At 50.0% G+C, this 27,107-nt stretch overlaps 1 protein-coding gene across 8 annotated transcripts in view; it reads left to right on the forward strand.

Moving 5' to 3' along the window:
• LOC147689547 (uncharacterized) overlaps positions 1-27,107 on the forward strand; it is a 109,883-nt gene that overhangs the window by 57,975 nt on the left and 24,801 nt on the right. For 6 of the 8 annotated variants that reach the window (XR_015299865.1, XR_015299864.1, XR_015299867.1 and 3 more), the window contains 3 exons: positions 3,842-3,963; positions 7,779-7,889; positions 8,655-8,761. Coding sequence is in view for 4 of the 8 variants with exons in the window: in XM_086936941.1 (XP_086793067.1) it covers positions 3,842-3,963; positions 7,779-7,889; positions 8,655-8,761 (340 nt within the window). In the remaining 4 variants the exon portion in view is untranslated. The remainder of the gene's footprint in view (positions 1-3,841; positions 3,964-7,778; positions 7,890-8,654; positions 8,762-27,107) is intronic. The other 2 variants (XR_015299866.1, XM_086936944.1) reach the window with 1 other exon arrangement.

Genomic DNA, 27,107 nt, shown 5'->3' on the forward strand with positions numbered 1-27,107 from the left:
GTAACTCTATAAATGACAAGCAGCGCGTGTTTCCGTCTGTTGCCTGATCCAAGTATGAGGATTCTGTGGAATCACCTCTTAAAGGTACAGGTATTATGTTTAAATATTGTTTGTCCTAATGAAAAATATATATATATGCAACCAAAACTTAATTATTTCAAATATGTAGCCAAAAATGTTAACAATATATCAATAAGTGAATACCATCTCAAGTCCGCCTTTTTCCCTGTCGCCTCGATCTAGGACATTGAATATTGCTTTTTAGGTCTCGCCTAGGCAGCGTGCATTCGCTGCTCTAGGAGATGACCTTTAGAAATTGGTGAGCTCTTTTCAAGCACTCATGCTTGTGCTGGCATCCACCTTGTGGGAGCGAGCAGCGGCCTGCGTGCTAATTGAAAACGTATGGCTCTCGCGCCGCCACTGCTCGCTCCCACAAGAGGGATGCCAGCACAAGCATGAGTGCTTCAAAACAGCTGCTGCTTGTTTGAGTTCCAGCACGCAGACACAGGACACCTCCCCCACTTGTGATCAGGTTACTACCTCGGGCGCGCTTCTTTTTACAACATTGTATGTTTATGCCCACAGCATAGTAGTAGTAGCAATCGTTGCTGTGCATGATATTTTCCATGTGCGCAGCTTGCACCTTTTGCTTTATAAAACGTTTTTGTTGGGCAGCGTGGCACGCTTTCAAAAATAGTAGCCGTGCTCCTTTCTTTTACAAGTGCCCGCCTCCCCCACTTGCAACTCTGCTCATTCAAGGATGAAGCACGTGACGGGCATGCTCTAACTATCCTGTCCGTGGTGTGATCGTACTGCTCTGCAACAACGGCTGACACTGTGACACCAAGCCGTGCTATGGCGTCACTGGCACAGTCCAGAGAACCTACTTTGCCTCCACTGTGCGCGCACCTCAGTGCTGTTTTGTGTGTTTGATGCCCTTCAGTACTGGATGAATTCAGTTATATACGACGCTCTCTTACATGGCTTTCTTTGGTTCTGTGTAAGTAATATTGATCGCCTCAAGTCCATTCAACGGCCTCTCCAGTTCAGTATTTCTACATTCGGCAATTAAAGCACAAAAACTTTATAAAATGTTTTTTTTTTTTGGGCAGCGTGACACGCTTTCAAAAATAGTGGCTTTGCGCCTTTCTTTTCCAAGTGCCCGCCTCCACCCCTACCCCCACTCACATATCTTCCTCGCACCCCTTTCTCCCGCTGTACTGCAGTCGCAGTTTTAGTACCGTATCGGCCCTTTACCTTCTGTTCCCACCCATCTATCTCTAACCCGATGTGGACACACATCAACACCCTCTCCCTAAACCAGTGAACCGGGGAAGGTGCGTGTTTAGAGGCAAGTTGCTGATCTGATGTAACTAGCTGGAGTCTGGCCGGTGAAAAGCATCTGTTGTCACATTTTATTCACCAGCAGTAGCAAGGGAGGGCAGCAAATATCTTTCTGCCCTGGGCGCTACTGGACCAAGGGCCTGCTGATAGCACTACAGCGTGTTTGTTTATATCATAACACGATTGCCTCGAGCTTTATGGAACCGTTTGCTGTCATAACTAGAGGGCATTCCTCAAACAGCCCCTTCATTGGCGTAAAACGCGATGCACTTTGACTTTTTCTATAGGGACCCAGGTCATTACCTTTGCTAGATTCCACCGAGATAATTTTTTCCACCATCTTAGGTGTAGGAGGATTGTGGGGATACATAACTCTAGTTTTAAGGGTTTCTCACGAATTTGGAGTAATTTGAGTTTCCATGTGGTAAATCAGTAGTCGTATTTTCCTATATGCCAACATTTTTACAACTGTGAAGTTTTAAAAAAGAAAATCAGGGGAATGCCTTTTCCCCGTTGCCCCATGTTGAACAAGGGGTCATTTTAGACAGGAAGCTGGTAAAATAGAAGGATTTTTGGCTAAAATAAACGGGAGTCTCCTGTGTGAATTGGCCTGGTTGGCAGGTATATCATTTATAGTAAGCTCTCCTTCTGTGCCTGAATACCCTCGTTTGAACGTTGGCACGTAGAGAGACTAGTGATTTATAATTTCAACATTGCATGGCTAAACACTTACAAGGTCCCAAAGGCAAGACCTATTGGCTGTGACAATGCTTGTTTTTTATTCTCAGTTTTTTCTAAAATATTTTCAATAGGAGAAAAATATATATGTAAAAAAGAAAATATACTGGGGGATCCTAGGGCCTTAAAAGATTTCCTTACATTTTTTTATTATTAATACTTTTTCAAATTAATTTATCGCCTGCATTTTTTAATCAAAATCTATATAACTAATAAACTCTTTTAATTTGAGAAGTAGAATCCCAGTTCAGCAAAAGGCCATCGTGCATCCACGGACGTCATTAGACTCCTGATACGGTTTTGAAACTGTTCCCTTTAATAATAGAAAACAAAAGGCTCTGGCGTTCATTCCTGTCAAAATCCCAACTCAGGAATGTGCATTGCCAGTATTGCATCTGGCCAGAGTGTAGATTACTAGGCCAGAGTGTAGATTACTACAACGAACACATACCAGCATTACGCATGCATAATGAATTCACTTACAACGCACTCTTATCCATCACAACCACACTTTACATTACAATGCTTTATATCATAAATACATGATACATGCGTTTAAAAGAGATTAATCCACGCTACCCCTGAGCACTACTCATCTCTTTACTCTAAAATAACTTTATTATCTCTCAAACACTGCCCTTCCCTAAACAGAATAAAACCCTCACTACCCATCCCTGAACCCTTAAAACTTCTATTCCTGATCCCTAAACACCCATTCTGCCCCTTATCACTATCCACCCCAGAACCCTAGAAGCTCCTTACTACTCTTTTATGGTACCCAGTTCGAAACCTTAAATCCCTTGCTGCCTTTATACCACCCATCAATGAATCCTAAAAAGTCCCTACTTCCCTATACTTGAGTATCCCTGAATACTAAAAATCCTTTACTACTCCTAAATATTGCACACCCCCAAACCTTAAAACCCTCTCACTCCCCCTATCCACCTACCATCCAAAGGCCTGAAAAACACTTATAATTCTTAAATGTTTCACTGCTGAAAATGTTTTGAAAATTGAATGCTCTGTAACTTACCTCATGTTGGTGGTGGATGGTTGGTGTGGATGAGTGGGGAGACTGCACCAGGCCATGGTGAGGCCAGGTTAGCACTGCAGTGGCAGTCATTGTAACCAATCTCTGTCAAAGGCTGGCTTCACCAAGTTACCAGTCCTGCCCAGTTTCAAGTGTTCTGTGCTCTACATTTTAAAAGTTTGTCTGGGCAGGTCTGGTAATTTGGTGGAGCCAGCCTTTGGCAGAGATTGGTTACAAAGACTGCCCCTGGTGTTTTGAAAGTGTATGGCACTCATTATAATCAGGTCACTGTTTGCATGGTTCAGTGAGTGGAGGGCGGGCTGGTCATTATCCCTCTGTTGCTCCTTCTGTTTTTTTATGAATAGCACTGCATTGAACCAATAGGATTCACTCTGGTAGGCCACGGGGGGCCCTGCTATCGCTGCTCAAGGGCGTAGGTAGGCCAGGCTAGCAGTACCCGCTGAACAAGGTAATGTTTCTACTGTGAACAAAAGAAGAAAAGGAGAGATGTTTAAACCTAGTGTTGGCCCCCTTCCATGACTACAGCCTCCCTAAAGTGCGAGGATTATGAATTCCAGGCAGGCATAGGCTGGTGGTTCTGGCAGTTGGAGAAGGTAGGGGGAAGATGGTGGTGCATGCTCTGAGTGGAATAAAGACCCGCTAATGTGTACCCATTCAGTTTTCTGAAATATTTACCATACACTTTCCCTTATCCCCTGTTTCTGAAAGAGTTCATCTCCCACTCCCTTTCACTGGTGGAGTTGAAGTTTCTTTTCCAGCACGCGCTTCCAGACCTTACGGGCAACATGCTGCTCGACGTTGGTTCCCGACTCGGTGCTGTCCTTTTTGGGGTAAGTTAAGTTGTTCTCCTTTACTGCGATACTCCTATTTGTGTTAATGAATGCCTTTTCATTTGATAGCCATTTGGGATAGAAAGAATGTGCATGTCTCCAATAATGTTGTCTGTAACGTTTTTATTCGTATGATCCTAGATTGTCGGCTTTCCATAGTACACTATGGCACACTTTAGATTATTGGTGACATAGGCCACAGTGAGACTGCCTAGGCCACAGAACAGTTACACCTTCCTAGAACAGTGTTAGTTGCACCGTATGGTGATCCTTACTGATTTTGGGGCCTCAAACCGTGGTGGTTGGGGTTGTTTGCCACTGGTGCTCTGGGGCTGTCCTACAGTGGCTCTGCAAACTGGTCCAGACCTATCCTAGTCAGGGACAGGCTGGGGCCACTGTGCGCATGTTTAGATTAGTGTGATGCCACGGCCTAAACAAAAGTCAGGATACCAGATGTGCATGCAGTCAGGCACTCAGGGCAGGGGAACCCGCTCGTACATCATGCAGAGGACATTCTGTCACAGTGCATGACATTATTTCTTGGTTAGGGGATTGCTCTACTGTGTGTACACATAATGTACTCAAGAGAATACACCTGTGTATCTCGAGAAAGCCAAGATACTACTCTGCCCAATTCCCTCATCTGTCCAGCCTCTGTTGAGGTCAAAGTAGGGAGCAAGAGAACTGCTGCCAGGCAGGGTCATGCCTGCTTTCAAGTTTCAAGTCCAGTTTGTGCTCAGTCACATTCCTAGCAAACACAAGGAGATGATGGACGGAGCGCTGAAACTTTTCAGACACTCACCCCCAGTCACTATTAGAGCTGTGTTGAATCCATCATCGTACTTTAGCTCACTTGCCACCTTGTTTCAGACCCAGCTATATGCAAATCAGTCTGACCCTGTTCCTCATGGGAACAATCCAGCTCGACCTGCCATGCCAGGTCTTCCCTGGAACTCAAACAAGCATCCTGGGACCGGGTTTGGGGTAATGCCCCTCATCAGCCAGGCTATCTTGAATCCAGTGGCAAAGTGAGCAAGGGACTCACGTCTGAGCATACCTGCCAACTTAGGGCAAACACAAGGAGATGATGGACAGAGCGCTGAAACTTTTCAGACACTCACCCCCACTCAGGATGCGGACTGGAAGGTTGTTGGTCTCTCCTTCCTGCTCCTCTGCCTCCAGCAACACATGCATTAGCTCATGCATTTTGGTGACATCTGTTATTCTGCAGAGCACTTTGCAGCTTATGAGCCCTCGCAGAACCTTCTTAAGTTGGAAATATGTTTGGCCATGCAATACCCCTGGTGTTCACAGTTGTCCTCCACCGTTGCCCCCTACTCTATGTTGTCCCTGTCCAGGACATTCAGACTGTCAGCGGGACAGGGTTTTCTCTATTGCAGCAGCTAAGCTGTGGAATGCCGTTGCTGATTCTCCCAGCTGTACCACTGAGTTGGTAACCTTCCATAGTAAGTGGAGAACTACCCTCATTCCATCTTAATGATGCCCTTCCCCTGGCCCTTCCTTAAAATGTTATGTGTTTGTAATGCCTTTGAGTAATTTAAATGTATTTTCATTCGCGCCATGAATCTACAGGGTAAGTGCGCTCTAGAAATAAATGATACATGCATACACGATCTGGGAAACCCAGGCCCATCGCGCAAACAACTTCAACAGGATCTTTGCAGATCATCTAGTGAACCACATGAAGCCAGTAAATAGTGGCTTGCGGATAACAGGTTGCAGAATAACCCCGATTTTCCCCTCCCCCGCACATTTCATCATATTCCACAATAACCTTTTACACCAGCTCTGAGAGGACTTCGCTGGTTACTGGCGGAGACAGGAGGAGACTAGAAGGTCACTTGCATAAAGCCGCCTGTGTCGGTGGACCACCAGAATTGGAGAATAAGCAAATCCCGAATATCCTGTGGAAATCGATGAGAGCTGAGACTGTGTATCAGCTGGTGGTTCCCAGTTTTAACAGTGTGTGTTTGGAGGTCATGACCACCCAAAAGTGGAATGCAGTGTCCTTAGACTTTCATCCTAATAACACATAGCTTTGCTTTCAGTTGTTGCATGAGCATGCATGTTTCAAATACCTTCTGCAGCTTCAGAATTTCTTGCTCGTAGTAAAATATCCTCTCCAACAATTGGGTAACCTCTTCATACAGAACGGTGCCAACATTCCTAGCCCCACTTTGCAGTTTCCCTTTGGCTTGGCCAGTGAAGAGATATAGGGCCCACCTATATTTCACCCATCTTGCTGTGCACTTTACAGCGTCACTTTCCTGGCACAAACTCCAACACCGAGAAATGCCTGTGCCCTGCAGCTCCCTATATGAGAGTGCCGCTTTGTTGCTCATCCCACACATTGGCTATTACCAGGCTGGACTCGACTTTGAGTGGGATTTCAAGAAAGATTACCACTCAAACGTCAGCTCAACTACCAGTCACCTCACCGCCCACCACACCCTCCTTTTGCTCTTCCTTGCTCTATTTCCCAGTTCCTCCAGCTCCCATATCACTTCCATCTTGAGTTTTCCTTATGTGTCCTCCAAACCCTTGCTCTGGGCGCTTAATTTCCCAGGTACTTCCACTGTTCCCCAGATCTCTGCTGTTTCCTCGTTCATTGGGCTCGTCAGCCCTCCCTTGCTCTATTTCCTTTCCATCTTCTGCTGTTGGACACTCAGGCCCTGCTTGCCTTTTCATCTCTTGCTGCTAACACACCCACCCCTTTTTATGCCACACCTCAACCTGCACCCCTGCTTTAGGCTTTTTTGGCAAATTCACTTACCACATCCTATTATATTCTTAGACTCTCATGAGGGTCTATGACCCCACACAATATCACCCCACATTCCATTTTCAGCCACATTTGCCTTTGACAGCTTTGTCTATCAGTCCGCTCGCCAACTCACCATAGTAACCGCCTGTAGGACCACTTCCTTCAGATACCCGAACGAGATGCCGCCACCCACCTGATTCTACACAGCCCTCCAGCATCCCCACTGCTCTCACTTGATGCTACTACACTCCTGCTGTTTCCTCTAGTATTCGTCTTGCTTGAATATCCCTTCCAGAAGCGTTGACGGCTCTCCCTGGTTGTACTGCTAGTGTCAGTAATCTCGCGATAGCCGCCCCACCACCTGCACTCTGTCCCCTCTCCCTTTCCCCTGCTGCCTTCAAGCACCCAGGCCCTTTGGCCCATCTGTCGTTCTTGACATCCTGGGGGTGGTCCTGTACGCGGCATGGTGGTATGCAGAAGTCCCAGCCACTGTCCTTGTTCCATCACTTGGAAGCCCTTCCTTCCCTGACCTCTTGCAACTTATGAGTAAAAGTGATCAGCCTCCCTGTCTACTCTTGCTGATATGAGTGACGATTCAAAGCTTCCGTATAATCAGTGGCTCACCAATGTAATCAATATCCTGAATCATCAATTCGAGAAGTAGAGGTTAAATAACATAGTGCAGTTCGTAACCTGTCTACAAAGCATACCTGATGTGAAGATCCTGTTTCATCCTGCCCCCTCTCCTTGTCCTCTAATTAATCAAATGTTGAATCCAGTGTTTTGGTTTTCAAAAGTCCCCAGGCCAGTCTACCGCACTAGGACCCCTTTTGGTTCCGCTCGCCCTGGTGACCCTTAGACCCTCCGCTTATTCTAGGACACTGAAACGATGGATGAAGGGTTTCCCCATGGCTATGCTACCACAGGTCTGCCCCGAGCCGCACACTGAACTGGTCTTTCTGTTGCACCCCGGGCGGGGGAATGGAGCTTGTGGCTGTGAGATAATCCGTGTCCCTTTCCTCCACCTCAGGGTGCTCTCTACAGCTCTGCTGCCCGGCTCGTCGGTGTGGAGATGAACAAAGAGTTTTGTGAGCTCCAGGAGAAGATCATCGACAAATACCACTTCAGCGACAGAGTCCAGGTGATGCCGAATGTGCACTTTGCATCCAATGTGCTACAGCGTGCTCAATGTGAGGACCCAGGACTGCACACCTGGCGGGATATGGGAGACCCCTGAGCCGGTACCCGTAACCCTAAGAAGCTTTGTTCCGGGCTCAGGAGGTTGAGGAGCTCGCTCAGGGCATCTTTTAGAAATCTATTGATGATGTGCTGCTTACACTTTTCAATAACTTGCCCCACTAATCCTCTTAAAGAGACAGTACTCCATAACTTCATTCCCATTCCTGCAGTCTCATGCTGTGTCAGGCTACTAGTGACTAGTCAGGTGTACTGTTTTTTCTGTCTGCATATCTCCCTATGTGGTGGAGCGTCCATTGCAAGGCGTCCTTCCACGCATTGTTTAAACTCTTACGTGGATTCATCGGAAGAGTCCTCTGCAGTGCTGCAGCAGGCAGCGACGCTCCCCTAGCATGCCCCCCTCACCTCAGTGACAGAGCCTCAGGGTCTCTTGGCACCTCTTACTAGGACTATGAAAGTAAAGACGAGGAAACAAGTGTTTCTTCGTTGGACCACCCTGGTCCCTCTTGATAATCACTCCTGTCTCCCACCTTCTTTCTTTTATCTGAGGGAAGAGCTTGACCAGCCCACCTCACCATTGTTTATAACCTGCACCCAGAGTCTTTGCAGCGCCCTCAGGTCAGTGCTGTCGGTACGCTTGGATAGCCTGGTTTCCTCAAGCCAACAATACCCTTCATGTTTCTTTTTTCAATCCTGTCTCCCTGCTCAGGTGCTTCACGCTGACATCTGTACCCAGACGTCCCTTCTTCAGGGCGCTGATGTCATTGTGCTGAACAATGTCTTCGAGTATTTCTTGGACGAGAACGAACAGACCAGGTAATGACAGCAAGTTCGGAGATGCTTCTGGGCCACCTGTTCTCTTTAAGTGTGACAGCGCGGGAGTCAGTGATAGTTGATGAAAGGAGGGAAGGACAACCTGAGCAGGGCTTATTTGAACTTTCAGCACAAGGGATTTTTTTTCCATTAAACAAGCAAATGACATTTGGGAGTTGATGCCGCCCACCTCCAGGCCTCGCGACATCTGGGAGCCGTTTCTCCAATGGCCACGAAGAAGAGTTGAGTGGGGAAGATGGTGACTGAGCGGGTACTCTATTGCTCACAAGTTATATAGAAGCGGCTGATGGGCTGGATAGGAACTATGTGACGGTTATGATGTGTGGGGCTGGGCCTGGATGGATTCTGTATTGCGATGTGGCTATAGATATGCGAACTGCTGGGCTGCTGCAGTACGGGCTGCGGATACAGTCAACTATTTGAAAGTCTGTAATGTTTCACCGATGTTGACACAACGCTGTGATTTGATTATTAGTTACAGGGGTCATAGAAGTCTGTAGTTGGTTATCTTATCGTAAATGTATGATTACTGGCAAAACTGAGTTTGTTTTGTTGTATATGATATTGAAAATGCAAAAAAAATGACATCACAATACACCCCTCCAACATAAAATCACATTCTGCATATGGCAAATAATCAGAAGTACTCACATATACCAATATCTCTGCAAAGACAACAAACAGACAAATAACTCCAAATTAAAACAATAAAAACAACAAGAAGCTTCCTCACATCCTCCCTGGACGTTATGTACAAAGTCATGTTGGAATTATGAAGCATCGCCCGGTCAACATTTTAGACACCTTTCATGGCCTCCCGTCACCACCAACACAATCTCTAGTGTGCATCTCCTTGCTCATCATCAGCCGCCCTATTTAAAAGAAACAGACGCAGCGGTTCCTAAATGTCTTTCGGTCTCGAAATTGTCGGTAATTTCTCCGCGTACGTTTCCAAGTTTTCTTTGCAGTAGACCAAGTCCTTTATCCAATGTTCCACTTTCGGAATACGTTTCACTTAATTGCCACCCTTCGCGCAGCCATAAGCAGAACCAATCCCATAAATCTCCTACTCACTCCCCTTACGTGTGGCACACAACACAGCAGACAGACAAGTGGAGGGCACTGAAGCTCCATCGTCATAATAATCTTTAAGGCTCTCACTACCGATTCCCAGAATTCATAAACCTTTCCACATTCCCAAGCTTGATGCAAAAAATCTGCGCCCCCTTGTCTACAACGCACACAAACATCAGATTCACGCAGTCCAAAACTATGCAATCGTGCAGGAGTGTAGTACACCTGGTGTATGTACTTAAAATGTATGATGCGTAAATTCCCATTCATACTAAGTATACCTGTTAATTCACATTCATACTTCCAATGTGTCTCAAAAATCGGCTCAGGCAGGCAGGTGTTCCATCTTTCCCAGCTTCTTTCTCGTACTTTCGGCCTTGATCATCCTATATAACCTAGAAATCGGCTTTTTGTTAGTGGGAGTGGTAAGGGCAAACTGTAGTGACAGCAGTGCGGGAGGTTCCAGAGGGTAAGTAGTGTAATGTACCCTGATCGCATTTCACAGTCTATGCAACGCAAATCTGAATAACAGTGATGGGTTACTAATATATTGGAGCGCGTCTGGTGTGATAAACGTCCCTTCTGGATATACATCTTGCATCCGGTGGAAGCCTGCCTCATTAAGCAGTCTCGTCGACGGCGCTTCGTGGGTTTCGGACAATGCAGCGTGGTGCTCTATATACATAGCTGGTGCGTATAGTGGCAATTTGTGCCACAGATGCCCAATCGCCTGCCAGGCGGCTATGGTTGCATCCACAGCATTTATTTCCGTTCTCTGAGTTCCACGTTCCCGGTGTGTTATCACACTGTGCAAGGGCACCGGATAGGCACCGCCCTCTTCCACCGCAACATGTGGGATAAATGCATGCGGTCTCAACCAGTAGTACACGTTCTGGGCCTGCGCGCTCAGATAGTAAGCATACAAATCCGGCGCTTCGAACCCTCCCCTGTCATACCCACTTGAGAGAGTTCACCATTTCACGCAAGCATTTTTGCCACCCCAGACCAGTCTCAGCAGGACACTTCTGATATTATTGATAAACCCCTTTGTTAACACCATTGGAATGTTGATAAACAAGCACAGAAACCGTGGCAAAACCACCATCTTAATCAGTGCGATGCGGTCCGCCAGAGAAAGTGGCAGCGAGACCCATATGTCTACCTGCTGCTCTAGCCTGGTGTATGCTCGCCCATAGTTTTCCCATATCACTGTACTCGGGTCTCTATGGATCCAGACTCCAAGATAATTTACCGGGTCTGTAGACCACACCAACGGGAAATCCATATCCTGCTATTTAGTGGTCTCCGTCAAAGGAATGATAATAGATTCATCCCAATTAACAAAAAGGCCCGATAAGCGGCCGAATCTGACATATTCCCTGAGCAGCTGTGCTAAGTATCAGGCCGGTTCGCGAACAAAAAGTACCATATTATCCGCGTATAGCTAGATAGCTACTGGACGGTAGTTAAAATTCAGTGTTGTCTCCCTATGTCTCTGCCTCATGACACATGCCAGTGGTTCCAGTAGAATTGCAAATAGCAGTGGGGAAAGCGGGCATCCCATGCGTGTGCCCCCCTCAATATTAAATGGTTCGGAAGTCAGCCCTCCAACGTGCACCCTGGCCGTCGGATCCGCATAAAGCCCCTTTATCCACTGTATAAAATGGGGAGAAAATACCATATGCCGTAACACAAAAAGCATGTAATTCCATTCAACAGAGTCCAATGCTTTTGCTACGTCCAGTAGTACAGCCACAGCCGACCTGCTCGGCTCGAGTATATGGAGCATGGAAAATATAGTCCGAAGGTTATGCGACGTGGATCTATCGGGTATGAAGCCCGACTGATCAGGCAACCCCAGACACGACATCAGGGATTGCAACTTAGTCGCTAGGATCTTAGCCAGTATTTTGCATCTATATTGATCAGTGACAGAGGGAGGTAAGAGTCACATCTGTCTTGGGGCTTATCTTTTCTGAGCAGAGTTATTATCAATGCCTGCCTCAATGATGGCAGTAGCTTTCCGGACTTGTGTGCCTCAACATACACCTCCAATAAATATGGAGCAAGCAAGTCTGCATACATCTTCTAGAATTCCACTGTAAGATCATCAGGCCCGGGTGCCTTTCTATTAGGAAGCGCTGATATAGCTGCCTTAATATCCTGCTAATCTGTTGGTGAACATAGAAACTCCCTTTGTGCATCTGATAACCAGGCGCACGCCACATCCCCTAGGTATTTATCTAGATTGTGACCTTAAAAGCCTCCCATAGTGTTGAGGCCTCTTCTACTGTGCCCTTATTAATTGTGAAATATTGTTCAATAGCCTCCCTCACTGTGTTCTCATAAACCGGGTCAAGCAGAGCCTCTGAGCGCAGCCGCCACGGGAAAGGACGATGCAAAGACGTCGGGCTATCCAAATCTAATTGCACTGGGATGTGATCTTTCAATGTGCGCGGTATGTTCGCCACCCCCCGCACCCAGTCTATGGCCTCCTCTCCCAACAGCCAGTAATCCAGTCGCGACCAGCTGTTGTGCGAAAGCGTCGCATGTGTCCCTTCTTTCATCTGGGGGTTCCTCACTCTAAACACATCGCTCAATCCAAATTCCTCCATGGCACAGGCAGCACATCTAGTTACTTTGGAAGTGCGATAGGACAATGGATTAGACTTATCCAGATCAGGATTTAAATAAGTGTTCAAGTCCCCCCCCCACAACACAACAGCCTCTGACCAATCTCTCAATGCAGCATACATCTGCATAAAACACCCTGGGTCATCTGTGATAGGTCCATACATATTAATTATAGTCACCAACGAAACCACCCAGTTTCCCCTGCACCATTGCACATCTCCCCTCCTCCATTGCACACCTCCCCTCCTCATCAACATATGTACGACCGGGCCTAAATGCTACACCTCGTTTAACCAGCATAATCGTACCTCTGGCATAGGATGAAAACAAAGCCGCTAGCTTGAAACCCGCCCATCTCCCCGCAACACCACGCTCAGTACTTTTAGTCAAATGTGTTTCCAGTAGCAAGGCTATATGTACCGAGTGCAGATTCAAATAGGCTAATACCTGTCTCACTTTTTAGGTGAGTTGAGGCCCCTCACATTCCTAGTCAGCAGTCGAAATTTCTGATAGATACATCTGCCAGTGGATTCCTCACCTTGTGAATATCCCCTTGCGTCAGCAACAATTCGGAAATTCTTTTTTGTAGGTTCGCGCCGACGTGGACGACGTCACAGAGGCACGACATCGCGCGTGACTCTGCTGACATCACCGCACCATAATAGGCCCACGCCGGCGTGATGACGTCAGTTTCCTTTTTTTCGCATCGTCGACGCTAACGGTTTCGGGGAATCTCTGTAGCTGTTGGTAACTTTGTTACTGTTTTCTCTGTTTTCTTGCTTCTTTGTCTCACTTAAAATGTCGACTAAGAAAACCGGGTTCAAGCCATGTAGAGAGTGCGGCAAAATGAAGTCGATCACGGACCTGCACGAGGACTGTATCTGGTGCCTGAGATCGGACCATGATGTCGATAGCTGTTCTTCATGTAAAAAGATGACTCCGAAGGCACTTCGAGAGAGGGAGACTAAGCTTTTAATGGTGAAGTTAAGAGGAAGTAAAGAAAAGAAGATTTCGAGATCCCATTTGAAAAGGGCGAGGTCAAAGTCGAGGTCGAGGTCAAGATTCCGCTCGGCGTCACTTTTGAAGTCGTCATCCGGTCATGCTTCGAAGTTGAAAAAGAAGCATAAAAAGCAAAGGCATCAATCTCGGCATCACTCCGGTAAGGATTCGGACTCGAGACCGAAGTCGCCTAAGAGGAAGCATGGGAAGGATGTAGTGTCTCCATCACCAGAGGTCTTGGATCCAGAAGGTGAGGCTTCGCCTTCGGAGTCGCAGGTTCAATCGCCGACTCTGGTTTTGAATCCGTCTCAGGTGCCGTCTCCGGCTCGAGAGGACGAAGAAGTCCCTTTGAATGAGGGTTCGATGACACAACCACCTGTGGAAGAGGAGGCGAATCGGGAACCTCTGTAGGGTCAGTCTGTGGGTTCTTACCCACCTTTCCCAGCTCCAGGTGAAGACCCTACTGCGTTTTTATATGCTATGTATGGTGTCAATTCCAGAGCATGGTACCCCTCTGGTGCACCTTCGGGTCCTATGGGTCCTCTGGCGTATAATTTAGGAGTTCCCCACTCCTATGCTCCAGCTTCCTTTATGCCGGCACCGACGCCGCCTTGGCATTACTCGGCGCTGCCGTGGTCGTCGACGCCGATATCGACGTCGCCGGCTCCAGGTCGACTTCGAGAACAGCGCCCTGGGCCTAAGGATTTGATCTCGATGTCGATAGTCGGCGTCGTTCACGGATCCAACGGCGCGGCTGTTGAAGAAGAGATCCAGAAGGGATGCTCAGCGTCTCATAGAGGAGCAAAGATGTAGAGAAGCTGAGGCTGAGATGGAAGAAGGTGAGCTTCAGGAGGACTGTTTTGAAGATCTAGGAGAAGCTAGTCGTTTGGAACTTTCTCCTGAATGGGAGCTGCCATCTGTGTCTGATGCCCCTTCAAAGGATGTTAAGCCATACCACATGGTCATGAGGAAGGCTGCAGAACTTTTAAATTTAACCTTGCCTACAGTGGAATATAAATCCAATCTCTTGACTGAGGTTCTCCATTCCCCAAGTTCTGTTATTGAACCGTTGCTTACTTTTATTAACCGTTAACTGAACCTATTTTGGAGGTTTGGAGCAAGCCTCTTACAGCTCCTGCAGTGGCTGAAAGTGTTGCAATGAGGTATAGAGTTGCACCTGGGGATCCTGAGTTTTTATCCTCGCATCCTTTGCCTGAAAGTCTGGTTATTCTGGCAGCCTGTTCAAAAAAGACTGTGGGTGCATTCCCTCAAGTGCCTTGGGATAAGGAATCCAAGAAACAGGATCAGACTGCGAAGAAGTCTTTCTCTGCAGCAAGTATGGCTTTAAAATCGACTAATGCCACTTGCCTTATGGGTAGATACATACATGCCCTGATGGATTCATTGCGACTGTTGACTCCTAAAATTCCTGATGACAACAGGAAGGATTTTGATGAGGTATTAGCTGATGCACAGGCGGCTGCACGTCAAGTGATCCAGAGTGGGCTAGATACGGCTGAGTTCGAGGCATGTGGGCTGCTGAATTCATATCTGTGCATAGATCGCCGCCTAGTGTTGGGTCCGGATGATTGCACATTGTTGTCCTGGAAGAGTCTTCGAAGTATCACGAGCTAGGTGGCTCCTCCCCTGGACTACAGTGCGCATGGGCATCCTCTCCATCCTCAGATTGTTTTTTTCCGCCATTGGGTTCGGATGTTACTATCTTAGCTCAAGTTAGGAAAACTTTCTACAAAGCCAAAAGGCTTTCGATAGCGTCGGTATTGTTTCGTTCGGTATCGGTGCCCCTGCTTAGAGGACATCGAGGACTCAACAGGTTTTTTCTTTCCACACTCTACCCGATCTTAGATCTGAAATGGAAAGAAGTCTATTCAAGCGGTGTCCCCTCTGCAATGCAAAATACCCGCACATCGATGTTCACCCGGTGTGCAACAAGTGCCTGTCCCCAGACCATAACGAAGCCAACTGTATGGCCTGTGCCTGGTTTAGGTCAAAGAAAACCCTCAAGATTCGACGCGCGGCTCGATTGGAGTCGAAGAAGTCAGCGCCTGTTCCCGTGAACATCTTCGGGACCGAAGACGAGGAGGTCGTTGATCAGGAGGATCAGGAACATTGCTCCGATCCGGCTTTGGGCCATGACTCCGAGTATGACGCCGAAGACGAGGAGGTACAAGACGAAGACGAGAACGTCGTTGATGAGGTAGGAGACGACGTGAAGGCCCTTGGGGCCGTAGAAGATAGCTCGGGTGAAGAGCTAGGCCAACCCGGCAACACGGGGGCCGAAGATAACGCACTTAATAAGGCTCGGGTCTAGGGATCGCCACTAGGCCTTACCCAAGATCCACAATCTCGTTCTACAGCCCCGCATAAAGACCCGGCTTCGAACATTTCGAAAGAGCCTGCGGTTTCGAAACCGCCATCGGTCGATACAAAGAAATCGAAACCAACAGAATCTTTGCGGAAACCGAAAGTGCTTGTGCCTCTCGTCGGCTCCAAAGCCTCAAACCCCTCGGAGCCGAAGAAAAAGAAAATGGCCGTCGACGCCGGAAAACTCAAGAAGGTCGTCGAGCCAATGGTTGGGACGCCGAAGACCAAGGTCAAGGCCGTCGACCCATCGAAGCCGACGCCGAAGGGTGTCGATTGGCACAAAAGGCTCGAACCGAAAGACAGGATCGATCCTCGGTCGAAGCCTACAGACAAGTCGAAGACTGGCTCCAAGGACCCTGTCGAGTCGACGAGACCCAGTCCGCTCGTAGCCAAGGAAGTGTCGGAGTCGCTCCAACGCATCAAGGATAAGGCTACATCGGTCGAACCAAAGAAGGCCCTGACGCCGAAGCTGGTCGGACAAGTTCAGACCGCGTCGACACCTATCAAGTTTGGGTTACCACCCTTGGTGCGTCCGAAGATGTCCGAGCCGAAACAATCTATTGGCGCCACTAAACATGTGTCAACGGAAATGGAGGCTAGGGAAGAGCCTGAAGACCAAGAGCCGAGACAATTCATCGACACGGAAACTGGGAGACTGTCCATATACAAAAGAAAGTTAATGCCAGAGGTTCACATGGAATCATATAGGATTCCCTTGAAGAAAAAGAGACTTTCTACAACTTCTCCAGCTCTTGTGGAACCCCTCCATCACTATGGTCAGGAACCTCAACATTTTTCCCCAACATACTCAGATGTTGAGACAGGGCATAATGACAATGAGGAGGGCCTCTATCATGTGGACACTGATCCTGATGATCAAGACCAACAATGGACGGACCCTGCTGACTCAAGGGATCTGCAGACTGGCCCAGACACTCATGTGTACAGTGTGAAAACGTCTCCTACTGAGGACACAACTGCTTTTAACGCCCTTATTGGAAGGGCTGCCAGTAATCATGACGTTGAGCTACATGCTGACCTGTGGACGAAGACTTTCTGGTCGACACTTTTTCAACTTCAGAAAGGGCAGTCAAAACCCTACCCATGCCCAAAGGGGTCCTCAGGCATGCTGCTGACATTTTCAAAGATACCACTAGGGCCAGGGTGTTAAACCCAAGGATTGAGAAGAAATATCGCCCGGCCCCTGTGGACCCTCCTTATATAAGGGGACAGTTGCCATTGGATTCATTGGTTGTTTCTAATGCACGTAAGAGAGCAAACTACCAGACTACAGGTGATGCTCCTCCCCCTGACAAAGAGTCAAAGGTTATGGAAACTTCAGGAAAAAGAGTAGCTGCGCAGGCGGCTAACATCTGGCGCATTGCCAACACTCAGGCACTCTTGGCCAGATATGACAGGGCACATTATGATACCCTTGAGACACTATTGCAACAACTACCTGATCAGTACAAGGAGGGGGCAGAGCTACTCTTACAGGAGGGGAAATAATAACCAATGCTTCTATCAAGTGCGCTCTGGACGCAGCTGGCACTGCAGCCAGGGCCATCAATACTAGTGTTATGCTAAGACGACACGCCTGTTTGAGGATTTCAGGATTCAAACCTGAAATTCAAACTTCTATCCTCAATCAGCCAGTTAACCCAGACTTCTTATTCGGACCCGAGGTTGACACCACCCTTGAGAAACTTAAAAAGGACACAGAGACTGCAAAGTCTATGGAGGCTCTGCAGTCACAGCAGTTTCGGGGTGGCTCCTTTCGTCGCTCCAGTACTAGAGGACTCTCAAGAGGCCAGTCAACGCAACAGACACAATACAATAAGGGAGGTACACAATCCACCTACAATAAGAACAACCGGGGTGGATATTGGGGAAACAACATCAAGGGCAGAGGCAGAGGAAACAACAGTTCTAGATCCTGTGCCAATACCAAACAGTGACGCCCTGTCACTGCCCCCCGACCATATAACACCTGTCGGGGGGAGACTACAACAGTTCCTGCCGGTCTGGAAATCCATCACCACAGACAGGTGGGTGAGAGACATTGTACAGTACGGGTATTGTCTGGAATTAATGTCCACTCCACCCAACATCGCACCAAGACACCGTCCTATGTCCGCAGAGCACTTACACTTATTGCAGCAGGAGGTCGTCAGCATGCTGCAAAAAGGGTCCATAGAGCTCGTGCCTGTAGAAGACCAAGGGTCAGGGGTGTACTCTCTCTACTTTCTCATACCCAAAAAGGACAGGTCTCTCAAACCTATACTGGACCTCAGGCCTCTAAACAGTTACATTCTGTCAGAGCATTTTCATATGCTCACCCTGCAGCAGGTTCTGCCGTTATTCAGTCAGGGAGATTTCATCGCAACGCTGGATCTAAAGGATGCATATTTCCATATACCCATACTCCCATCACACAGACAGTATCTCAGGTTCACTATTCAGCATCAACATTATCAGTTCAAAGTCCTCCCTTTCGGAGTAACGGCAGCACCCAGGGTGTACACAAAGTGCCTCGCAACAGTAGCAGCACACCTCAGGAGACAGCACATACATGTCTACCCTTATCTGGACGACTGGCTTATTCAGGCAAAGTCAGCCCAGCAGTGTGCCAGCCACATGTCCCACACCATTCATCTTCTTCACTGTCTGGGATTCTCACTGAATTATCCGAAGTCACACCTTCAGCCCGCCCACGTGCGACAGTACCTGGGTGTGACAATAGACACTCTGGCAGCCAAAGCACAGCCAAATTCAGTGAGAATAAACAGCATGCAATTGCCTTCATGCAGTTGATAGGCATGATGGCCTCCTGCATTTTCATAGTCCCGCACTGTTGGACTTGGCCCTTATGGCAGGTTCACCCCTAGACTTTTTGCTTGTAATGGTGACCTGGTGATGGTGATTTTGGGTTCTGCGCACTTTCACTGTGTCCCAGTGGAAAGTGCGTGCGCACTCTGAGTGCATGTGATGAGATAGGCCTGCCCTCCCATAGGAATGCATGGGTAATGTATGTGTCCCTGGTAGTTCTTGATGCGTGGGGTGTACAGGTTCGAATCTGATATGTGTAAACTCGTTAGAGTGAATGCTTCGCAATGGTGTGTGTTGCATGAGTGTGTCATATGTAGAAATGCCATTTCCAAGAGTTGGCATATTAGTGTAAAATATGCCTGGCGTGTGATTGGCTGGAGCAGGCTGGTGAGCCTGGCTCCAGGAGTCTGGATGGGTCTGCCCCGGTGGTGAGTGGGAGATTAGCATTCTGATGGCTGGGGAGGAGTGTACCTGTGTCCTGAATGGGCTGGGCTTTTCCCTACACAATGCTGGCTCCGCCCCCTGTGGTGCGACTGATGACCCAAGCCCTGCCAGTGAATAGAGAGGGTGGTTGAGGTAAACAGAGTACTCAAGAACCAGCTGCGACTGGTTCCGCCCCCACCCTGCACCTTCAGACAAAGGAATGTACTGTATAAAAATGGGGCTGTGTCCCCACTGAAACTGTTCTCTTCCTGTATCCTGAGGGGGCTGCTGCTGCTGCTGGGCCAGAGGACCGCCACTTGGGGTGTCTCCCTGCTTGGAGACCCAGTGTGCTGGCTCTGGGCCCAGCCTTGCCCCCCCTGCCCTGCTGAGGGCACCTGGAAGCACTGGGATTATTGCTAGCGCTAGGAGCGCTGTGGATTTCCCTCCGAGCGCCTGGGAGCGCTTCCCTTAATTTGCGGCGCTAGATTTGCCCCCTAGCGCTGAGAGCGCGCTCTATTTCCTGCAAGTGCCTCGGGGCGCTTTATTGTTCAGAGCCGGTGCCCACCCGGCATTTGCCCCGATCGCTACTTCATTCGCGAGTGCCTACCTCGCTTATTTGGAATTTAATTGTCCCCTGGCAGGTGCCCACCCTACCTGGGACATTGCCGCTGTTTCTCTGCCCAGGATCGAGTGCCCACCTCGACTTCGTGCCTGGGAGAATCACCGCCGCAGCCCAGGAGGGTTTGTACCGTTGCCGGGCCGCTGCCTATTGCGACCCGGAAGTGCCCGCCTCCATATCCCCGGGCCGCGCTGCGATTGGGTCCTGCAGCCGCGACCCGGAAGTGCCCGCCTCACTGCCCGAGAGAGGAGCTCCAGCCCCAGGGAGAAGGGTGCCTGCCTTCACTGGGCTCCCGGACCCAGGGAGAGCCCCGGAGTGCCGCCAGGAGTCAGAGGCAGAGAGCTCTGCAGCCGCCGACGAGACTGGTGATGCCGATAGACGGGAGGGGCGCCGGGACCCATTGTCGGGGTCCGCCCCCCCCCCCCCCCCCCGTAGCACAATCCCGCACTGTTGCTTGTTTGGGAGCCACGAGGCTCCGGGGGCATTCCTTTGTTGAGCATAGGAGGCTCCCCCCCACGGGAGCATCCCGTATTTCAAGCCCTGAGAGGCTCCCCGCCCCCATTTGGTGTTCAGAGCCCAGAGAGGCTCAGGCGACCCCATTGTTGTTTAAGAGCCCCAAGAGGCTCAGGGGCCAATTGTGTATTCAGAGCCCAGCAAGGCTCCAAGGGAACAGTCATTCTGCAGAGCCTGTGAGGCTCCCCCAGCGTGTTGGCCCCCATCATTGTGCTACCCAGTTGCCCAGCACTTTGTGGGCAACTGCTCCGTTTAGGCCCCCCTGACATTGGACACAGGGCGTCCTAGCCCCAACAAGGCCAGAGGGCCTAGGGACAGTCACAGGTGGTGACTTACGTGAGTTTGGCGCAATTGTTATTGTTATGCACCTCTGAATGTGTTGGTAATACGTCATGTGCTTTGCTTTTACACCTCTGAATGTTTTGTTAGGCATCATGTGTTTCCTCCCTTACACCTCTGAATGAATGTTATGCATTGCATCATGTGTTATGTTCTTACACCCCTACAGGTAGTGTGATATGTAGGTGGTTGTTTTCTCCCTAGTACAGGTGGTGCTAGTGAGGTCCTGGTAACCAGTGATTACTGGTTGTGTGCTCTATTTTTATATTGTGTACTACAGTGATGTTACTTCTAAAAGTGCATACCCTTGACAGTGGTCCAGGTGGCCCTGTCCTGTACATAATCCCCTGTAAATTCTGCCCGTGCCTCTGGCACATTGTAAAGTGTGTGTTTTATCTAATGTGTTTTGGTGTAATACAAAGGCTATTTTTATATATAACCTTGTGTGGAGTTTCCTTTGTGGTGGGTCTTGGGTGTTGTTGCTGGGGTGCGTGCGCCAATACTTAACTCATATCGCCTCCAAGTTTAGCCTTGCTGCTCGCACCACGTTACCTAGAGGGTGAGCGGGGGTTATCTTGGCGTGTAACTCCCTTGCCCTGACTTAGGAGTGGTGGTCTCTGACTGACTTTGGCGCAAGCCCTGGCCAGCCAGGGATCCCATTTCTAACATTGGCAGCAGCGAGAGGATGAGGATTTGTGTTTGCGTTGTACCACAGTGGCGACAGGCCACACTACAAAACTCTGCATTTTAGATGACCACATTTTAGGGGATTATTGTTTTTGAAGTTCCATTATTTTCTTCTCCTGAAGGTATCATTGTGCAATTGTGTCAAGTACATTTATTCCCCTGCCCCGCGCCCAGAGTTTGGTACCTGTGTCACATGTGGTCAGGTTGAGGAATCAGGGGTGGTAGAAACTGCCTTACCAGTCCGAGGGGGGGGGGGGGTTGTGTGTGAATGAATGGTGTGTGGCACTAGGCAAGTGAGTGTGAGTTCTCTGGGAGAGGGAACTTGCTGAACCTTTGTGAATTGTGTACTCCTGTGTTAAGCTCAGACCCCTAAGTTCCCTGTGTAATCTTTTCTCTAGAACGTCCGCCAGAATGGAGCCTGCTTTTGATTTCTGTGATCTGTTTGGATACAGTATGGGAGAGTTGGTAAGGTTCTGTGAAGAGAGAGACATAGGGGTGGATGAGTCAGACACTCAGTCCGAACTTAGGAGCAGCCTGATCCTATGGCAAAAGGGTCAGTGGGATCTTGAGCGCAGTGAGGAAAGGGCCCGGGTCTCACACCATGAGGGTGGTGGGTCTGTGGGGAGCCCTGAAGATTCAGGAGAGGAGGAAGAAAATGATAGCACAGGGACGCCAGCAGATAGTGAGGACCCCATAGATAGGGAGTCCCTTGCTGGGTCCAGCGTAGGAGGCAGCGCCTCATCCCTTTCCCCGTCCCCAAATGAGTTGGAAGACAGGAGGAGAGAAAGGGAGCACCAGCTGGCTTTAGAGAAGCTCAAGTTAGAGCATGCCCAGGCTATGGCACAGCTGGGCGTTAGAAAGCAACAGCTGGAGGTTAAGGAGCAACAGCTAGAGACTGAGAGGGTCTTAGCGCAGGAAAGGATAGAGGAGGCTGAGAGGGCCTCCACCAGAGGCAAAGTAGCTCTGGAGGGTAGACTATCCCCTGCGCGCAGTGTTGATTGTCTGGATTCCCCGGGGAGGGTTGAGTCCAGTGGTGGCAGCTATATAGATTTCAGTGTAGGAAATCCCAGTCCCAGGTCCCCCAGTCTGGTACCTGTTTCCCCAGAGGAGGAGTTAAGGGTGACGTTCAGGGACAGTAGGAAACTGTCTCACCAGTCTTGGGTGGAGTTTGAGGATGAATGTTGTGATACACTGTTTGATTGGGTAAAGGTTCACACGAAAGATGATTTTGATGTCTTGTTTGACCTGATTGTCAAAGAGCACCTGCTCAGTTGTTGTTGACCAGGGTTGCGCCAACACCTGTTGGGGTGTGGATTGTCTGACGCATGTGAGCTTGCAGATGAAGCAGACCGCTGGGAGAGGGCCAGAGGTTCTTTAGAGTCCCTAGTGAGTGAGTCCAACAGTATTGGTATAGGTATCTTCCAGCCCAGCGTGGTGGAAGAGGCTCAGTGTAGCCCAGCTAGGTCCCAGTATAGTGAGAGAGGTGGAGGGGCTGACTACCTGGCTCAGTGGAGCAGGAGTCAGTGGGAGGCTGAGAGTCCCCAGAGGCCCGGAGCTCTATCTCAGAACCTGGGTGGTTTCTTGAGGGAACACCAGGTTAGGGACCTAGGCTGTCCTGTTAGTACACTTGAGGAGGATCTCCTAGTGTCTAGGGAGCCTGGAGCTTCTGTAACTAGAGCTCCAGTGGTTCCAGTGTCCGGCAGTGCTACTCCAGGAGGGAGGGCACAGAAGTCTGAAGTGAGGAGTGATTGGGGGATGAGTTTCCCATTGGATGCACCAGTGGACCAGGGACTAGCCAGTTGGGCTAGATCTTCTTTGGGGGACCCGGGTGGCGCCACTTCTGGTCTGGGGGATCTTCACGCACTGTCAGGTGGACAGGGGACGGGAGATCTGCGCCAGACAGACAGTTACACGACACATGGGTCATGTGTCAGCCTCAGGGGGATGGCATGTGAATCCCCAGAAGTCCTGGAGTGCCAGGCAATTGTTCCACCAAAGGTTTTAGACCAGAGGTTGGGAGGTCAGGTTCAGGATCAGCCTGACCTGAAGGGTAGGACGACTGTAACTAGTGTCCTGACCGGTTCTTCCAGAGGAACTTCTCCAGTTGGGAGAGGGCAGACCTCTGGAAGGGGGTGCAGAGGGTGGGAGAGCCCACCTCTGACCCCGGTACAACCTGAGTGGATAAGCCCTGGGTTGGAGTGGCGTTGTAAGGGTATCCCTCGCAGGAGGAGGAACCCTAGAAGAAGAGGTAGGGGGAGGAGAGCCTTCCCTGAGACTCCTGGTCCGCCTGAGGTTGTCGGCCCTAGGCTGGAGAACCAGTGGCAGTCTAGTCCTGTCTTGCAGACAGGAAGAGTGGAGAATGGCTACTATGTGCCAGGGGTTACTACCCCCCGCTCTGCGAATAGGCAAGGACCGGTGGCACCTGGGTGGCCCAGGGCCTGGTCCTGGCCGCGGACAGCTTGGGAGTACCAGTGGGGTAGCCCAGTTGGTCCAGACAGTGGTTTGAGAAGGAATCCCATGGGTTCACCGTGGCGTAGAACAGGAGGGTGTCCCTGCAGTTGCGGGCCCGCGTCCGTGTTCTATCGCCCCAAGCAGGGAAGTCCATCATGGTGGTGATTGGTCTACCCTGCGTTTTGGCTGGAAGGGGGTTGTGTTGGACTTGGCCCTTATGGCAGGTTCACCCCTAGACTTTTTGCTTGTAATGGTGACCTGGTGATGGTGATTTTGGGTTCTGCGCACTTTCACTGTGTCCCAGTGGAAAGTGCGTGCGCACTCTGAGTGCATGTGATGAGATAGGCCTGCCCTCCCATAGGAATGCATGGGGAATGTATGTGTCCCTGGTAGTTCCTGATGCGTGGGGTGTACAGGTTTGAATCTGATATGTGCAAACTCGTTAGAGTGAATGCTTCGCAATGGTGTGTGTTGCATGAGTGTGTCATATGTAGAAATGCCATTTCCAAGAGTTGGCATATTAGTGTAAAATATGCCTGGCGTGTGATTGGCTGGAGCAGGCTGGTGAGCCTGGCTCCAGGAGTCTGGATGGGTCTGCCCCGGTGGTGAGTGGGAGATTAGCATGCTGATGGCTGGGGAGGAGTGTACCTGTGTCCTGAATGGGCTGGGCTTTTCCCTACACAATGCTGGCTCCGCCCCCTGTGGTGCGACTGATGACCCAAGCCCTGCCAGTGAATAGAGAGGGTGGTTGAGGTAAACAGAGTACTCAAGAACCAGCTGCGACTGGTTCCGCCCCCACCCTGCACCTTCAGGCAAAGGAATGTACTGTATAAAAATGGGGCTGTGTCCCCACTGAAACTGTTCTCTTCCTGTATCCTGAGGGGGCTGCTGCTGCTGCTGGGCCAGAGGACCGCCACTTGGGATGTCTCCCTGCTTGGAGACCCAGTGTGCTGGCTCTGGGCCCAGCCTTGCCCCTCCTGCCCTGCTGAGGGCACCTGGAAGCGCTGGGATTATTGCTAGCGCTAGGAGCGCTGTGGATTTACCTCCGAGTGCCTGGGAGCGCTTCCCATGATTTGCGACGCTAGATTTGCCCCCTGGCGCTGAGAGCGCGCTCTATTTCCTGCAAGTGCCTCAGGGAGCTTTATTGTTCAGAGCCGGTGCCCACCCGGCATTTGCCCCGATCGCTACTTCATTCGCGAGTGCCTACCTCGCTTATTTGGAATTTAATTGTCCCCTGGCAGGTGCCCACCCTACCTGGGACATTGCCGCTGTTTCTCTGCCCAGGATCGAGTGCCCACCTCGACTTCGTGCCTGGGAGAATCACCGCCGCAGCCCAGGAGGGTTTGTACCGTTGCCGGGCCGCTGCCTATTGCGACCCGGAAGTGCCCGCCTCCATATCCCCGGGCCGCGCTGCGATTGGGTCCTGCAGCCGCGACCCGGAAGTGCCCGCCTCACTGCCCGAGAGAGGAGCTCCAGCCCCAGGGAGAAGGGCGCCTGCCTTCACGCGGCTCCCGGACCCAGGGAGAGCCCCGGAGTGCCGCCAGGAGTCAGAGGCAGAGAGCTCTGCAGCCGCCGACGAGACTGGTGAGTGCCGATAGACGGGAGGGGCGTCGGGACCCATTGTCGGGGTCCGACCCCCCGTAGCACAATCCCGCACTGTTGCTTGTTTGGGAGCCACGAGGCTCCGGGGGCATTCCTTTGTTGAGCCTAGGAGGCTCCCCCCCCACGGCCGCATCCCGTATTTCAAGACCTGAGAGGCTCCCCGCCCCCATTTGGTGTTCAGAGCCACGAGAGGCTCTTGAGGGGCACATCATGAGTTAAGAGCCCAGAGAGGCTCAGGCGACCCCATTGTTGTTTAAGAGCCCTGAGAGGCTATGGGGCCAATTGTGTATTCAGAGCCCAGCGAGGCTCCAAGGGGACAGTCATTCTGCAGAGCCTGTGAGGCTCCCCCAGCGTGTTGGCCCCCATCATTGTGCTACCCAGTTGCCCAGCACTTTGTGGGCAACTGCTCCGTTTAGGCCCCCCTGACATTGGACACAGGGCGTCCTAGCCCCAACAAGGCCAGAGGACCTAGGGACAGTCACAGGTGGTGACTTACGTGAGTTTGGCGCAATTGTTATTGTTATGCACCTCTGAATGTGTTGGTAATACGTCATGTGCTTTGCTTTTACACCTCTGAATGTTTTGTTAGGCATCATGTGTTTCCTCCCTTACACCTCTGAATGAATGTTATGCATTGCATCATGTGTTATGTTCTTACACCCCTACAGGTAGTGTGATATGTAGGTGGTTGTTTTCTCCCTAGTACAGGTGGTGCTAGTGAGGCCCTGGTAACCGGTGATTACTGGTTGTGTGCTCTATTTTTATATTGTGTACTACAGTGATGTTACTTCTAAAAGTGCATACCCTTGACAGTGGTCCAGGTGGCCCTGTCCTGTACATTATCCCCTGTAAATTCTGCCCGTGCCTCTGGCACATTGTAAAGTGTGTGTTTTATCTAATGTGTTTTGGTGTAATACAAAGGCTATTTTTATATATAACCTTGTGTGGAGTTTCCTTTGTGGTGGGTCTTGGGTGTTGTTGCTGGGGTGCGTGCGCAAATACTTAACTCATATCGTCTCCAAGTTTAGCCTTGCTGCTCGCACCACGTTACCTAGAGGGTGAGCGGGGGTTATCTTGGCGTGTAACTCCCTTGCCCTGACTTAGGAGTGGTGGTCTCTGACTGACTTTGGCGCAAGCCCTGGCCAGCCAGGGATCCCATTTCTAACACGCACGCAAGACTACATATGCGTCCGCTTCAGGAATGCTTAGCACGTCAGTGGAATCAGGCACAAGGACAGTTAAAAGACCTAGTGTTGGTGAGCGGTTGGGCATTCAACTCTCTGCATTGGTGGAACCCACGAAACCTTTGCAAAGGCCGACCGTTCCAAGAGCCTGTTCCACAAATCGTACTGACAGCGGAAGCGTCTCTCCAGGGATGGGGAGCTCATGTACTCCACTACACGGTGCAGGGACTATGGACAGCACAGCAGAAGAAGATGCACATCAACCTTCTGGAACTGATGGCAATCTTCATGGCGATGAAAGCTTTCAAGGTACAATTGTGCAACAAGGTCGTATTGATCCGGACAAACAACATGACTGCCATGTATAACATACAGAAGCAGGGAGAAACGCACTCTCCACAGTTGTCTCATCTGGCTCAGAGCATGTGGAAGTGGGCCATTCAGAGGAACATCTTCCTCATGGCGGAACACCTCCCGGGCAAAGACAACCAGATGGCGGATCTGCTCAGCAGACACAGCCACCAGATGCACGAGTGGGAGATACATCCATCAGTACTCCAACCGTACTTCCAGCAGTGGGGTCATCCAC

This window comes from Lissotriton vulgaris, chromosome 9 (assembly GCF_964263255.1).
Source record: "Lissotriton vulgaris chromosome 9, aLisVul1.2, whole genome shotgun sequence".
Taxonomy (NCBI): Eukaryota; Metazoa; Chordata; class Amphibia; order Caudata; family Salamandridae; genus Lissotriton; species Lissotriton vulgaris.